This window comes from Lytechinus variegatus, chromosome 12, assembly GCF_018143015.1.
Source record: "Lytechinus variegatus isolate NC3 chromosome 12, Lvar_3.0, whole genome shotgun sequence".
NCBI classification, from domain to species: Eukaryota; Metazoa; Echinodermata; class Echinoidea; order Temnopleuroida; family Toxopneustidae; genus Lytechinus; species Lytechinus variegatus.
The window spans coordinates 32,089,633-32,107,222 of record NC_054751.1 but is presented as its reverse complement, the minus strand read 5'-3'; the positions used below and the strand labels follow the sequence as shown (position 1 = coordinate 32,107,222).

The 17,590-nt window shown below is 34.7% G+C and overlaps 1 protein-coding gene across 1 annotated transcript in view; it reads left to right on the top strand.

Annotated features, from left to right (window-relative positions):
* The window catches only part of LOC121424659 (WD repeat-containing protein 1-B-like), a 33,636-nt gene extending 17,360 nt beyond the window's left edge, over positions 1 to 16,276 (top strand). Inside the window, exons 8-16 of the mRNA XM_041620394.1 lie at positions 1,134 to 1,225; positions 1,657 to 1,798; positions 4,367 to 4,448; positions 6,490 to 6,643; positions 8,440 to 8,524; positions 9,199 to 9,306; positions 11,190 to 11,363; positions 11,971 to 12,115; positions 13,342 to 16,276. Of these exons, the coding sequence (XP_041476328.1) occupies positions 1,134 to 1,225; positions 1,657 to 1,798; positions 4,367 to 4,448; positions 6,490 to 6,643; positions 8,440 to 8,524; positions 9,199 to 9,306; positions 11,190 to 11,363; positions 11,971 to 12,115; positions 13,342 to 13,448 (1,089 nt within the window). The 3' untranslated portion in view covers positions 13,449 to 16,276. The remainder of the gene's footprint in view (positions 1 to 1,133; positions 1,226 to 1,656; positions 1,799 to 4,366; positions 4,449 to 6,489; positions 6,644 to 8,439; positions 8,525 to 9,198; positions 9,307 to 11,189; positions 11,364 to 11,970; positions 12,116 to 13,341) is intronic.
* The last annotated feature ends 1,314 nt before the right edge of the window (positions 16,277 to 17,590 follow it).

The window sequence follows — 17,590 nt, the reverse complement described above, 5'->3', positions numbered from 1 at the left end:
ACGGGGGGGGGGGGCTGATTCAGCCCTCCTCGAATTTTTTACGATAAAATCCGCCGCGCGTAATTTTTTGACCGCGTCGCTTCTGACTTTTTACTTTCAAGTCTCGCGCAACTTTTGAGACCAAAATTGTGATCCTCGGGTACGTGGTTCCAAAATTACGCAACATTTCGTAAGTGCATGCAGACCCAAAATTACTCAAAAACGTAAATTTGTGTACAAATCCAATGCAAATAGTGTTTTTTAGCCAAAATTTATAAATGTATCATTATTTTTCCTTTTACTTCTTAAAATCAATTAATTTTATCTTTTTTATGGTCAGAATAAAGTCCCTGACAATTTCCATTGAAAAAACAATAAAAGACAAAAAGTTGAAAAACAAACAAATACATAAGAAATTTAGAAAACAATAGAATACATAAGAAAATAAATGTGATGTTGAAATTTTTTTAAAAATAAATTTGATTAGATGTCTTTCTAGAGTATGTGAAACAAAAATTAGCATTTCAGGGGCATTATTTTATTAATTAGAGCAAACTTATGATTTTACGCATAAATCAGCATAACTAATGAGACATGAGATTTTTGCAGAAAGGATGTTATAGTTTTGTAGATAATGCCATGGGTAACGCGTCTCCTAATTTTCGTTGCGATCGCACGATCGAGATCATAAGGGGGGCTGAATCAGCCCCCCCCCCCCCCCGTCTTCTTAGGCGTCGAAATAGCCCAGTCTATTTAGGGTTAATAGAGACACATATTTTTTTCCAAGTTGTGGTATGTCTAATCTCTAATCTTAATGTACCAGTATTCTCTCCAAGACTATGTAGTTTATTTTATTGTAGTTTATAGGGATTAGTACTGATGTACATGTATGATAGGTAAATTAAAACGGAACAAATGCAGTTGGTATTTAGGAGTGAGTGAAATTATTGGAGAAATAAGAAGAGAAGTTGAAGCAATATGTGACCAATTATAATAGAGCAGAAAATGTTTTGATGCTCAATACTAAAATATGTTAAAACTGCTGTATTAATTGTAGAAATAGGACTGCTTCTGTTTTAGAGATGGGAATAGTATTCTCATTGTGTAAAATTATCATTAGTTCTCTATAATAATTCATTTATTTATCATTTCAGTTGTCTTGGAGTAGTGATAGCAAGCAGATTTTCACCTCATCCGCCGACAAAACTGCTAAGATATGGGATGTGGAAACTGGCAAATGTATTGCGTAAGTAAAACAGATGCACCAGCTGAAGGATAAACTTTTTTCATAATTTTCATGCATGATCGTTAGTGTATGCAAGTGCCAAAAGAATACCTCTTGCTGGCTAAAGACATATTCATCTTTTTTTGTCTTTTATAATATAAAATAAAACAAAAAGCTCTCATAGATAATCCATAGTTTTTAATTACGTTTTATTCTGTACATTATACATTTTGTATAATAATATAGAATGTTTCTAGAGCACCAAATCCACATTCTACGAAAGATGAAGTACCAAAATCATATTGAAATAACAGCTTCACAGGCCTTTAACTCTTTGAACCCTGACACACGAGTCTATTACAGAAGCCCCCTATGCATTTGGTCTTCATGAGCGAAATTTCCCATGATGTTATATCCACCCTTTTAAGCATTACTTTTTATCCCCTTTTTAGTGAGACTGTGTTTGGTGATACCGTTGGAGAACAGCAGTACGGCTGCCTGTTGCAGAATAATTTCTTCCTCTCATTATCTTTCGATGGTACTATCAATTACATCGACCCTAACGCACCTGCCAAACCATGCAGATCGATCAAGGTAAAATTGTTATTGTATATTACATCATTTCTTCATGATTTTATACACAAAAAACAGTTTAATCCATAAATCACCACTTTTCATGGAATTTGAAATTCTTTCAGTGTCAAATTAAGATTGTTTTCATTATATTTATATGAAAATTTCCTATTAAACTTTAACAAAATGATCATAGTATCCTCTGAATGGTTGTGAATAAAAACTAATTGTATCTCATGGCCTCTACAAAAAATTTTTTCGTCACTTGCCCTGTTGGGCAAGTGATGAAAAAATTTGCTTGCCCGATAGAAAAAACTGCTTGCCCAATTTTTTAAATAATTTTTTCATTATGACGGCACTACTCTTATTTTTATTAAGGTATACTAAATAACAATTGAGAATCATGTCCAGTATAAAAGAACACACATTGAAAAGGATATTTTCAGCAACGTAGGCCTGAGTCTACGTTTATTTTGGAGAAAAAAAATCAATATTTTATGGCTATTCAAGGTTTTAAAAAACCCTTCAACAAAAGTTGCTAAAAATTAAAATTTTTTGCATCTTTAAATCCATGAAATGGCTAACTGCATAGCATATTTCCTTAGAATAACTTTCATTTGCCGTAGGTGGAAACTATAAAGGAAGCCAGTGAAAAATGTTCAGCTCTTTATTGACTCGGAAAAAATTATTTTATCATCAAAAGTGGAGTGGCTAAAATTTCACATTTTGCATCTTTAAATACATGAAATGGTCATTTATTTTCCCATATTTCCTTTATTAAAAAAAAAATATTTGGAAACCATCAAGTCTTTTCTTCATCATTTGATGATGTTCTACTCGGGTCAATAATTTTATCTACCGGTACATGTTTTCACATGCTACTTTTTTTTCTATTTTGAGGAATACCTGTTCACTTATTAATGAATTATTAGTAACATTGTTTAATATTGTATGATTTTTAAGTAATTTTTTTCACTATGCTTAGAATCTTGGGTGTGTGTGTGTGTGTGCATGTGTTTGTGTGGGTGTGTCTGTGAGTTGAACTTTGATATAAATGAATTCAATATCTAATTTCTACTTCGCCTACATGTATTCCAGTACAATAACCTGTAATCGGCCATGTACATGTAATAAAGGCCCACATACCCTAACTTTTCCTGAAGTTCTTTGAAAACGCAGACTTCTACGAAAATTGCATTTCTCTATGGGGGAGTCTCAATTTGGTGAAAATGTATTCATTAATAACTTAAATATACATGACAATGAAGAAATCATCAAACTTTATTGGAAAGTTTGAATAATATACCCGAAATGTAAACTCTGTCTGAAACACAAAATTACCATCATTGAGACCTTTACTGAGCGAATTGTCCCCCAGAGCTCTGGCAGAGAGACAGAGCTCAGACTGGCTAGCTAGTATGCGCACATGTGTGAGCCTCCCGCCGGCCTTGTAAAATAGATGGAGCTTTGTTTGATGATTTATTGTCTGATATTTACCTCATCCCCTCAAAAAGGGAAACAAATGAATTTTAAGTTATAATTAACAAATACGGCAAGTTATTTTGGATGTTAATAGGCCGTTTTGAAAAGCAAAGCCGAATGACATGACAACTCACCAATCCGAGGTTACTAGACTCTGTGATTTATTTCGTGTGTAATTCTAATTATTTTATCACAGAATTGTGATATCGGAAGGGGGAAATGTGCATTAGAAATTGCACATGGTGGTAGTCATAATGGACCCCTATACTACATTCAACTGTTTCCCGGCCATTGCGTTGATTTTTTTCATACCTGGTACCATGTATGGAAATACGTGGTACAGAAAAAATAACGCAATTTCGGAATTTGAAACTGCGCTACTCGCTATTTTTTAAGGCTGATTCATGATTTTGAGTGTGGATTTTGGATGATTTATGGAAAAACGAGGTACGGTACAGAAAAAAAAAGATGCAACAACCACTTGCCCGATCGGGCAATTGACTTTGAGAGGTGCTTGCCCGCACGTCATTTTCACTTGCCCCGGGCAAGCGGGCAAGCGGGTTTGTCGCGCCCTGGTATCTGATGAATTCAACCAATAAAAGTTTGAAAGGATATAGAAATGCATCTATGTTAGTCTGTCAAATATGATTCAAAATACAGTATAATTGAATATAACAAAATATTAACCTTAGTGAATAATTGAAAAATCATGTTGATTATTGAATACTTGGAGATGGTAATATGTGTATGTGAATGCACAATTGTTCTGTTATTTGGAATTTTCACTTGCATATTGTTTTATGTACAAAAAATAGCACATGTATGCTGGAAATTTAAATTTCTAGTCTACATTTTAAAAAATATTAATGTGTTTAGAATAGTTTACATAATGGTGTTCATAATTATAGATACATGTATGTGATTCCTGGTTTACTAATAGAATATCATTTTTCTGCTGAAATGTATTCGCTGCATGATTTAGTACAGGAAATTGAAGTATGTTTGGAATACTGAAATTTTATACCTTTTCCTCTCCCAGTTCAAAAGAAAAAAAAATACTCAAATATAAGTATGAAACAGAAATGTCTTATTTTTTATTCTTTGTAGGGCCATCAAAAACCCATCAAATCCCTGTGCGTCAATGCAGATAGAACTAAGGTCTTTGCTGGAAGCTACGATGGAGTTGCAAATATCCTTTTTAAGTCATTTCCAGTTATTACTGTAATTGTTGTAATAGTGAGTTGTAGAATATGAATATATATTTACAATTTTTCTATGGGGGCCGGGATATCTGACTAATTGTTAGGTATATTTCAGTTATACAGTGCGTATCAAAAAAAAGTTTACACTTTGGAAAAGCCCTGGGAATTTAAAAATATACACTATGTGGGTAATTTTTGCACGTATAATCTTGGGTTTGGGTCTCATCTATCCAATGAAGGTAAAAGTTTTGTCAGAATGTTACACTTGAGTGAGCACTGTCCATTTCTGTAAAGCTCGCAGAAATCTGTTTGCGCAGAAATGCTCGTTTTCATGCTGTGTCAAGGGGAAAGGGCGAAATCAAACTTACCATACGAAACATTTATCATACATTTCCCTTGCACTTTTAGTCAATTGAAATAAAATGGATACATTCCAGCATTTTGTAACAATTTTGCCACCCATAGTGAAATTTCAACTCTTATTAAGCAAAACCTTTACCCTATTTGTGCCAGCTGGATCTGAGGACATAACTGAATCTGAAGAAAAGTTTATATCAGACATCTCCAGCATTTTTTCGCTAAGTTTTTATCATTGAAAGTGGGTTTACATTGCATTTTTCATTTAACACTTGTTTCTCCAAACTTTTCTCAATTTTAGCAATGATAAACATAATGAAAATCAAGCTTAAGCCATTCCATGTAAATCACACCTCAGTGTAAAGCAAATATCGTCACGATGGGCTCGGTGTGTGGGGAGTGGGGTAGGGCGAAATGCACTCTTCGAAGTGTTTTGGGCAAGGAAACAAGTCTAACAAAGTAGAAGATATCTTCAAATCAATTTTACTAGCTAAATTCCATGTGTTCTTCATGATTACGGTCTACTTTTATTCGCATAACTATTTCAATGTTCTGCGCAAATCATTTTTCACTAACTTTTCAAAAGTAAGTGGTGCTCACTCAAGCGGAAATATTTTTTGACAGTTATATCGTTATTTGCTTTAATGGACCTGTACCAATGTTAAAATGTGGAAAAATCTTCAGGATATTACAAATGCATAGTTTTACAGGATTTTTTCAAAGTGTAAACTTTTTTTTGATACGCACTGTATATTGATGCTCTTGAATCTTGAAGGAGTACTCTCCCCAAAGACGTAGGTGCCTAGATGTCATTGGGACTATTTCATAAAGAGTTACTATGGTAACTGTTTTAGCCTTGATTGGTTACTGAGCCCTGTTACCATGGTAGTTGCCATGATGTCAAAGTTAAAATATAGTTGTAACTCTTCATGAGATGCACCTGGGGAAAGTTGTACTGAATCAGCTGCTACTTGTGATCCATGACATTGTAACACTGGTGGTACGCTTGGTACACTCTTTTAAATATGCCAGGTGCAGGTGCTATATTCAGCATTATTTCAATAATTATCTGGTTATTTATACACATAAGACATACATTGTACATATCTAAGCGCTTTCAGATTTATTATTACCCAACCATCAGATTTAATCAGTCATTCCTGCACACAACGTATGCACATCCTCCACTGTCTGGGTGGTATTTCAATTACTCGCCAATGTGGCACACACAATGCTTGACAAGCTACAATGACTTCCACGGTCTAACGGGTACCCATGTAGTACCTGGGTGGAGAGTGGCAAAGTATAGAATGCTGCCTTGCCTATGATAAGGGGGTGTTGCAAGAAAATATTTGCAATCAATCGCAAATATTCTGTTGCAATTTTACAGTTGATTGGTCACTTTTAACTTTAGCAAATCAGATTACACTCCTTGTTTCATGGATCAGATTAGCAATCAATCACAAATTTGCAATTAATTGCACGGCATGTGCTTGATTGTGGGAATGAAAATAGAATTGCAATTGATCACAAGTTTCTTACAATGCTCCATTAGGATGGTAGGCTGTGGTGGGATTTGAATATACGACCCTCTGATTAAAAAAAAAGTATCAGAACTACTACACCACAGCTCTTATTCAAGTAATTTAAATTCCTTAACCACTGGTTCACCTTGCTGGGAGTATAAGAATGGTGTTGCCAAGGCGATCGGGGGTAAGAACAAACCCAAGCTCCTGACCCAGATAGATTACAGAGATGGCAAGGTGTCTACCATTGGTTCAGATGACTCCATGCGACTAGTTGATGAAGGAGCGGAAGAGTTTGAGTGAGTTGAATTTACAACTATGATAACATTGCCATGAATACCATGGAGATCTTGAGTGTGATTGGCTGCTGAGCCCTATTACAATGCTAGTTGCCTTAATGGCAAAGTTACCATAGATAAGTTAAATAGATTAGTTTAATTGGGCCCAGTAAAACTTGTAAAAATAGGAGAAAAAAATTGGCGAAAGTTTAAAGGAACTCCATTAAAGATAAAAAAGTTATTAAAGTTTATTTTTGATTTGTGGCGTCACATGCAAACAGCTTTCATACATATTATGTGGTAAAAAAATCAATGAAATGTCATTTTCTCTGAAAATTGAAAATGCTTTTTAATATACCTTTAGTGTATTGATATAAAAATCATTGTACACCCGCTCCTTAAATAAAAGAAAAAAGTCATCTCGATCTATTAAAAAATTGAAATTTATTCAGTTTATTGTCTCACCTGCGAAGCAGAGTGAGACTATAGGCGCCGCTTTTCCGACGGCGGCGGCGACGGCGGCGGCGGCGTCAACATCAAATCTTAACCTGAGGTTAAGTTTTTGAAATGACGTCATAACTTAGAAAGTATATGGACCTAGTTAATAAAACTTGGCCATAAGGTTATTCAAGTATTACTGAACATCCTATTAGAGTTTCATGTCACATGACCAAGGTCAAAGGTCATTTAGGGTCAATGAACTTAGACCATGTTGGAGGGATCAACATCGAAATCTTAACCTGAGGTTAAGTTTTTGAAATGTCATCATAACTTAGAAAATATATGGACCTAGTTCATGAAACTTGGACATAAGGTTAATCAAGTATAGCTGAACATCCTGCATGAGTTTCACGTCACATGTCCAAGGTCAAAGGTCATTTAGGGTCAATGAACTTTGGCCGAATTGCGGATATCTGTTGAATTCCCATCATAATTTGAAAGTTTATGGATCTGATTCATGAAACTTGGACATAATAGTAATCAAGCATCACTGAACATTTTGTGCAAGTTTCAGGTCTCATGATTAAGGTCAAAGGTCATTTAGGGTCAATGAACTTTGGCCGAATTGGGGTATCTGTTGAATTACCATCATAACTTTGAAAGTTTATTGGTCTAGTTCATTAAACTTGGATATTATAGTAATCAAGTATCTCTGAACATCCTGTGCGCATTTCAGGTCACATGACCAAGGTCAAAGGTCAATGAACTTTGGCCGAACTGGGTGTATCTGTTGAATTACCATCATAACTTTGAAAGTTTATGGATCTGATTCATGAAACTTGTACATAAGAGTAATCAAGTATCACTGAACATCCTGTGCGAGTTTCAGGTCACATGATCAAGGTCACAGGTCATGTAAGGTCAATGAACTTTGGCCATGTTGGGGTTTTTTGTTGAATAACCATCATATCTCTGTAAGTTTATTGGTCTAGTTCATAAAAAGTGGACATAAGAGTAACCATGTATCACTGAACATCTTGTGCGAGTTAGAGTAGTATTCAAAGTCAGCACTGCTGCTATATTGAACCGCGTGGTGCAGGTGAGACGGCCAGAGGCATTCCACTTGTATTTGATACAAGCGGCTGCTCATATATGACGTCGCAAATACAAAACTTTGCATTCTAATAACTTAATCTTTGATGGATTTTCCTCAAACCTTCACCAATATTTTATATAATTTTTTTTCTGCTTTTACAACAAACTTTTTTTCAGAGGGAACTTATCCTTTAAAGCTGTTTTTTCTATCTAGTGCACTGCGTTGCTGCGAACACAATCCTGTGCATTATTTGTACTATTTATTGATGTTTCTGTTTCAGTGATGATGCATGCGCACTGGACTCACAGCCTCGGGCACTGTGCAGAGGAGCAGGGGATCTAACTGTTGTTGCTGGAATCGAAAAGGTGAGCTTCATTTCCTTAATCCATATGGTTCACATTTTTCCTAGACCCGTTAAGCCTTGTGAGACTATAAAGCATGCATACATGTAAGTGTCGGCTTGGGGTCGTGGAAAATGTGTGTTATAGCAAAATAAGTCAGTTTCCCCCAGGTTTATATCCATGAACAGGGACCTGTTTAGAAAGGAGTGCAATCAAAAACAAATCCAAAATTCAAACATGATAAAATTTTAGAGCAATCAAAAGTGCATTTAGAAATTCATTTGGATTTTTTGTTTTACAATGGCCCCTAATACAGGTAAATTCTTTCTTTCTTTTTGTCAAGTCTTACAATTTTGCAACAGACCCCATTTTACATTCTTCAGATCATCTTCTGAAGACAGTATCATATTGGTTCTTATTGGCCCTTGAAAACCTTGAAAGTCCTGGAATTTTTTTTTTTCATTATCCAAGCCTGAAGTCCTTGAATTTCAAAATGTGCTCAAAAAGCATGTCTTATTTAGTAGTATATTTTAATCAAAATCATTTAAGGATTGAATGGATAGATCAATGTTGATATGGCGCTGCACAGTGGCTGCTGGGCCCCTGAGCAATTGGAAAAATGAATTTTCAGAGTATTTCTATTTCAAATTTCTATTTCGAACTATACGATATGGATTTCTTTTTTCTTTTTTTTGCAGGTGACAATTGTGAGGGGATCACACAAAGCATCAGTACTGGAAGTCACCTATGTTGGAACAGCTGTTGATATCCATCCTAACCAATCAGAGGTTGCCATTGGTGCTGAGGTGAGTTAGAACGTTAAAGTAAGGGCATCATCAGATGGGGGAAAGAGGGAGGGGGGATTCCTCCATCCACTTTCAAAAATGTGGTAGGGGACATCATATCATCTGTCCCCCTCCCCACTTTTGGGGGTCGAACCCATTATACTGAAAATTTGAAAAGCACTTCCATTTTGTTGCTTTCCATGCTTCTAGTACAAGTCTTTAAACAAAAAACAAATCTTAAAGGTAAATGCTAGTTTTGGTAACGATATGAAAATGAGTTCGTACAGAATCCAATGAAATGACCACCAAAGTGTCTGTTTGTATAAATAAAACGCATGTGCCAAAGGATTCTGGAAGAAATTGTGTAATTGCTGAGAAATCGGCAAATAAGCACAGGATTCGGGTAGAGCGTCGGGCCCGACGCTCTTAGCAATAATTATACATTGTCCCACGTGCGCTTATCTGTGTTGGGGATCTTCGGTGTGAACATTTTTAAGCGTAGATTTCAAGATTCACAAAGTTCAGTTAATGTAACTGTACCAGATCTAGATCCTCGATGATATACTGACAATTAAGCCTTGTTTTACAGACTTTCTCATGAAATCAGTGTTTACTGCAACTACTGGAATTTCTCTTTAACAGTGCTGATGACTTGTACATGTGGTTCAGTTTGTGTTTGTTTCTTTTGTATGAGATGGAGAGATGGGAAGGATAATGTATGATAGTTTGAGGTTTAGCAGCATGATGATTCTATTTTCATGGTGCTCTCTCGGCCCTAATTCAATTAATTTATTTCATTACGGATAATTGGATTACTTCTAACCTTTTTTTATCTTTGTTCTAATATAAAAGCCTTTGGTTGTGGTGATGCTGCTATTTGTACTACTCTGATGAGTGATGATAATGGTAGAGACATGATTTGTGATGCACTGTACAAATATTTTCAGTTATAGCATTAACCCTATCTAGGCCGGGGGGGCCTCCGAGGCCCCCCCTCAACGAATCACGCGATATTTTCGCCGTGCGAAAAATTTTGACTGCGCCGCTCGCTGAATTTTTACTTTGAAGTCTTGCGCAACTTTTGAGACCAATTTTGCGTCAGCCGGGTACTTGGTTCCGAAATTACGCAACATTATGTAAGTGCATGTCAAATCAAAATTGCTCAAAAACTTGGTTTTGTGTACAAAGTCAATGCAAATTGTGTTTTCAACCAAAATTCATAAATGTATGATTATTTTTAGTTTTGCTGGTCTAAATGTATTTATTTCATGCTTTTTATGATCTCAGAAGAGTCCCCAACAAATTTCATTGAAAAAACAATGAAAAACAAAAGGTAAAAAAAACCAAGAAATACATAAGAAATTGCAAAAAACAATATAATACATAAGAAAATGATTTGATATCGATTTTTTTTCATGTACACTTTCTAAGAACACCACAAAGAGTTCCTATACCAAAAATTAGTACATTTTGAGCTTTATTTAGAGAGTTAGAGGAAAAAGTATGATTTCGCATACTAATTACGCATAAATTAGCATAATCACTTAACAGTGATTCGCATGAAATAAATTACTATACAGTATTGTAGATTATGTCCCAGGCAACCCTCGTGCCAATTTTCGGTGCGATCGCGCGGTCGACGGCCGAGATTTCAAGGGGGGCCTGGGAGCCCCCCCCCCCCCGGTCATATGAACTCCCAAAATACCTCGGTCTAGATAGGGTTAACAATGCTGATGAGAACGATGATGATAGATTTCTTATTCCTATTTATTCTTTTGTTTTGTTTGTATGTCTTTGTTAAATCATCAAGTAACAAAAAAAATAAAAGCTTGATCTTTGGGGATTTTAGTTGTAGTATCAGAGTAAAAAGAAATAATTTCAACCAATATTTTTTGCTGTTTCAGACGGGCAAGATCTACATCTACTCTCTATCTTCTGACACTCTAACTGAGAAGACCATCATCAATGCTCATACTGAATCTGTTACTAGGTGTCGATTCTCACCCGATGGTGAATATCTAGCAGCCTGCAGCTCTTCTAAAGAGATTGAACTCTATAAAGTCACCAATGATTATGAAGTAAGCTAATTATTTTGTCACAATTCAAATGCAGCTATCCATATTTTCATAAAGGGCTGTTGAGAAGGATCAGACTGTAAATTGTATTATTGCTTGAAAATATGTGAATTCACAAATGGAGACAAAAATGCTTAACACCAAACAATTTATGAAAATCTGGTAGGAAGACTGACATCTAAGGGCATTTGACAACAAAATGCTCAAAAGAGCTCTTGAAAATGAAAGAAGAACCCAATTAAATATCTACTCACAGCAGTGTAAAAACTAATCGAATATGGCAGATTTAGGCAGTAGGTTATGAAAAGAAAAATTGCAAGAATGCTAATAAATCTCCCTTTAAAGGGGAATGTCTTGGATCCAAAACTGAATCAGAATTTATTAATTTTCCATCAAATTCATTTGGCACAATTTTTATTCATTTATATTTATACATATGTATGAAAACAATTGATGGTAATTTTATTGAATTCTGTTCTATTTCAAATTTCGAGAAACTTACCTAAATATATTTTCGTTGGTCATATTTATTTCCCATTCCAGAAATCTCCCGTTATTCAGATATTCCAATCCATGCATTAATCCATCCTTCTTCTCTTAATATCTAAAGGATTGTCATCGTAGACAATACAGGCATGCTGCTAGGGTAACAGACCTTGCTTGGAGTCCAGACAGCAAGCATTATGCAACTAGTTGTCTAGATGGGGCTGTGTCTGTATGGAATCTAGATAAACCTATGCCTATGTCTCAGCAGAGTAAGTTTACCTCATTCTTTATAGTAATAAAAATAATAGTTATATTTATTTAGCACTTAATAATACTAAAAGTATTTTGAAGCACCATACTATTTAATTATTTTTATCCTGGACATCCATCACTGTTCCACACACAAATTTTACCTCATCAATAGGTTCCAATTAAGTGGCTTTTTTCTCATTCTATTTAATTCCACTTTAGAGTGCTTCGAGAAGTCTTTAATTTATGATATATAATACCTTAGTATTATTAGTACCATTATCTCTTTTATTTTCTGTCAGTCTTAAGTTATCAAGATAATGTGCCATTTTCATGAGCACAATGCATTTTAGGACCTGGGAGTTGTTCAAGAATGCTGTTTGTATCTATGAAAATGTTTATATGGTCTTGAATAGAGACACACACCGAATGTCCCCTGGGGAATGTTTCATAAAGCTGGAAGTTACAAATGACTTCATGTGCGAATGGTGACCCTTTCTAGTGCTAAATGATAGCACTTCCATGCACATGTAGCACATAAGAACATGTTCCAGTTGTATGTTAAGTTATGCATTGTCATTACAATCAGCTTTATAAAGCACCATCCAATTGTTTTAAAAATGTGGGACTGAATCTACATCGTTCTTCAGCTTTCAGGGAATGAAATATTTCGAGAGTCTGATTTAGCCCACTAGAACCTATTCCATCCTTCTTCATAGAGTTGTTAAAAAGCTTGTGAACAGCTTTATGAAACACCCTCTACTTTTATGTTGGCTTTAATGTAATGATTGGTAGATAGATACAAAAAAAAAATTGCTTCACCTGATTCAAGTCATTCCCTAAAGTTATGATCAGGGCTCTGTCTTACAAAGTGATGTTATTGATCTAATCAACCTCAACTCTATGGAAATCCACCAATGTCATAAATTTTTTTACTGGAAATTCGCACAATGTCCTTCGTAAACAAAGAGAAGCACACTGAATATTCAAGAAAACAGTGAATGCATGCATATAAATCATATATAGAAAATATTTTGAGCAAACATGCATTTTAGATGTTGACCTTGATGGCTTTCCATAGTGGCAGTTGATTGGATCAATTGTAACTCTTTGTAAGACAGGGTCCAGCTTGATGAAACCTTTTGATTCTCACCTCTTGTCATGTGGATTGCAAAGGCCTCTTTAGGATCAGACTCTGCGATGCAGAAAATTAAGTATTTTATTTTTGAATTCTTGTCTTTTTCAGAGGTTCACGGACGAGCTGAGACCAGCTGTGTGGCCTGGCTGGATGATGAAACTTTAGTAACCGGAGGAGGTGATGCTTGTTTGCGGACCTTAACAGTTACTTTCTAGAAAAGTTAACTTTTATAGATTTATATATCCATGAGAAGTCATACAGTTCTCATAATATATATTGATACTAATAATCAAAAGAATAATAGTAGCATTGCTGATCATTGTTTCTATTATGTGTAATTATTTCATATACTTTTAGAAATTTGTATTGAGTAGGATGATTATATTTCATTTTGAATTTCACCAAAGCCTCTGTTTCGTATGAAAAGTCACACTTGTAATTATTAATCATGACTCAAATGTTAAATTTGGTATGATAATTATAAACTTACTAAAGTAATTAAGGCCATTAAGGATCCAATCAGCAATAAATTATAGCTTCCTTTATTAAATGTTTTGATTTAATGTTACTATTTTTGGAAAATGAATGCTTGTATGATAATGATGATAGGTTTACCATTTAGTAAAGGAATCAGTAATTAAACATTTGTAGGGTAATTTTATACATATGTTTATAGACAGGTATGTAAACTGTCTAACTTAATGTTATATTACAAACTTGTAACTAACAGTGCAAGATCTTATGGTCATATAATTCTCCTAAATTGATACCAATAATATATTTGAATTCTATGATACTTTCTAAATCAAGTTAAAGCAGAGATTAAGCCAGATATTGCTTGAAGAATACTCAGTCTCATCGGCAGATATCACATTGAATTAAATCAGAGTACCTGTATTTCTTCCCTGTTATATTGAAAATTTGAATGATGATTGAAAGGGTTTTGCAAAAGATATTAAATTAGAATTTGCTTAGGTGCCGGATATGTATGTACGGTTCCCATCGACTGATGAAACTTTTCTGTATTTATAGGGACTGATTTTTTATTTTGATTTACCGGTAAACTACTGTCTCAATGTGAGATATTAGTTAAAACTTTTGCACAAATGACAAATTGGTTTGATTTGTAAGGGGTCAATCAAGGTATTTGAAAGCCATGTGAAGGAGCATAGTTTGTAGAGTCAAAATGTATTTTATTTACATCAAGCTGAATTCTATAGAACAGTTCCAAGATTTACTCAAATGTTAATGCATTTTTTTTGTTCTGTTACATAATCTCCCAGCCTCAATTTATCGTACAGATTGTACAGAATAATTTTCTTTGTAATTTATGACACAAATAATTAAATTGAATCGAAAATCATATTATTGCAGTAATTCATCCCTGTAGGATTTTGAAAATCATCAGGATGTATTCACCAGAAGCATTTCTTTGTTATTGTTTTGTTAAATCTCTTGATTTTAAAGAGCATGTATTGGTTATATACCCAAGAATTAATATCGGTTGAAAGGTTTAGAAGTTGTGAGTTTTACAGTGTATACATATACTGTATTATATTTGTATGTGTGGGTTAGATATACAGCTTGTATTTAGTTTTTTTCAAGAAAGAAAAAAGCTACTTGTCATTATTTATCATTTGTCTTGATTGAATAGAGTTATGGTATTTCCTTTATATTCATGTAAGAAGTGAATAATTGGGTAATTTTAATCTAGTACTCTGAATATTTTCAGTACAGATATTTTATTTTTTGTTTGGAAATGAAAGAAATGAATTTGAACGTTTTTATATGCCTATTTTGATGTAAGTTCTTGTACCACAGACGTTTAAAATTCTTTATGACATGCGTCTTCATGGACATGTTCCCGGGGGTCCCTTCAAATAATGAAATAAATTACGGTAAATTGAAAAAAAAAGAATAGGAGAAAAAAATAAGGATAAATTGTTCTAAATAGTGTAAATCTAAATACTCCTTTATTTTGGTTGTAAGAAAAGAGAATGAAGTCAGCTTACTTACATCTCATCAAAATACCATGTTTCATTGTCTCTGTTACTTTATTATTGTTTAATGTATCATATTTTATTAATGCTGATTGAGTAGATTTAATGAATTTTACAAACAATTTGACTAGCAAACGTGCAAGAAGTATTTTCTAATTAATCATCCTGTAACAGGTACAAATAAAGAATGTTCTAAAAATCAACTTGAAGAGTTATGTATTATGTTCTATAATTTTTTCTGTGAATTTACACTGTATATACCAAAATGTTCACCAATAACAAACTTACAATTAAACAAAATGGAGATTGGGGCAGTTTTAGGTAAATCTCTTTGGTACAGTGGGGATCATTCCAATTTCATTGTTAACATAAACTATCTTATATCACCTTCTCGAAGTGAAACTTGTGTTGTGATTTAATGGGGTTATCAGTCATTTTTCAAAACCCAAAATAAGTTATGGAACTCTGATCAGTTCCCGATCAAGGTCTTGACACCGATATCACTGATATCATAGTTTATTGTAAAATCATGGGATCGTTTGCACCAGGCAAATCCTGGAGGCAAATTGACACAGAGAGAGATGTGGAAGGGGGTGTTTCACAATGCACACATGTTTAATGAATGATCTTGATTATTACATACAACTGGGATTTTAAATGTGATTTATAGTTCGTTTGTGAAACACTCTCCAGAGCTATTTTGTGGATTGATGGTAGGTGCTCAAGGAGCGAATCATCGTCTATGTATAGTTTATTCCTGTATGTAAAATCGGAAACTCACTTCCATTGTAAAGTGCGATTTTCCGCAGATCACTGAATCAAAATTCATTGAAATTAGCATCTTTTACTATGAAGATATTATCATTTAAGCTTTCATGCTCTGTTCGTATCTTTTCTGACTTATATTTCACTAACTTTATTTTCCTTCACAATATTCCTCTATGCTTGTTGTTTACCGGATCAGGGATAAGCAGTAGTTATCTGCAGAAAATTTTACATAAATTTCTCATAGTACCAATAAAAGGTAGAATTTCGACTCTCAATGTTTTTGGTATTTTGTTTGATATGCATTTGTACAGCTTGAGGGTTAGATGGCAAGAGAGATTTAACACTGATATGGTATGAAAGGGTAAAAAATTGCTAATACCAAAGTGAATAATACATATTCTTCATAGACAAGCTAATTCATTCAATAGTCTAAATATGAAACCTTGAGAGAGGTAGAAGCAGATGAAAAAGGGCAAATGTTTCATAAAGCTGTTTGTAAGTTATGAATGACTTGATGTATGACTGGTGACACTTTTGTTGTGCTATATATTCCTGTATTGCTGACTTCAAGCCCGGGCTACAAGCACTTTGACCATGTTCCATTTGGGTGTAAAGTCATGCATAGCTTTACGAACAGCTTTATAAAATGTCCACCAGGTGCGTAAGAAGCTTTGAGAGAGATCCCCTGCCCCAGTGTTTGATCCAGATAAGATCACATCCGGCCATTGCCCCCCTCCCCCCTTTGAGTTTGAGAGCCATAATAAATGTTAGGGGAATATGTTGTGGATACACATGAAAGAACTTTTTTTTCATTTGTCAAATTTTTCCTGACATAAATCAGCAATGCAGAGTGGGGGGGGGGGGTGGCCCCATGTCAATAATATACATCTCTATGGGTGGCCCTTGCTTTTTTCTGTACAAAAATGCCCCTCACCCCTCTTGGAAAATCATTGATCTGCCCCTGTCCTCTCTCTTTTCCTAATATTCCCACTTAGAGTTTTCATTTTACTCTTACATATATTTTTTTTCTCCATACTGTTTGTCTAACAGTGGTCAAGTACTGTCCCACTCTTATCAGTTCTGGTGCTGGGTCTTTAGTGGCTGAACTGACTTTTTTTCAGGAAATCCCATATACCCCGGGTGTGGGATTTCCTGAAGAAATGTCAGTTCAGCTAGTCATGGCCATGATTGGGTGAAACATTTAATACTAGCTTTAATTCTGTATCGAGCCACCCCATGCACACATGCACTTACACAATAAAGCATAACCACCCTAACCACTAAGTTTTGTTATGCAATATCATCACACATCATCTTTGCTGCTTAATTAGCTTTGTTTAAGTAAAAACTTTAACTGGAAAAAAAATGAAAGAAACATAATGTAAAATTTTCCAGCCATGTGTAGCCTATAGAACCAATAATTTGATCTAGAATACATTTCTTATTCTACAGACATTAATGAGAGAAAACAAGAATGTCATCTTGCTCCCCTCCCCCAAAAGTATAAAATCGTGCTCCCTTTGGTCTGCAGGGATTCAACAACCCCCCCCCCCCCCCAACACACACACACCCACACCCTGTACCATCAG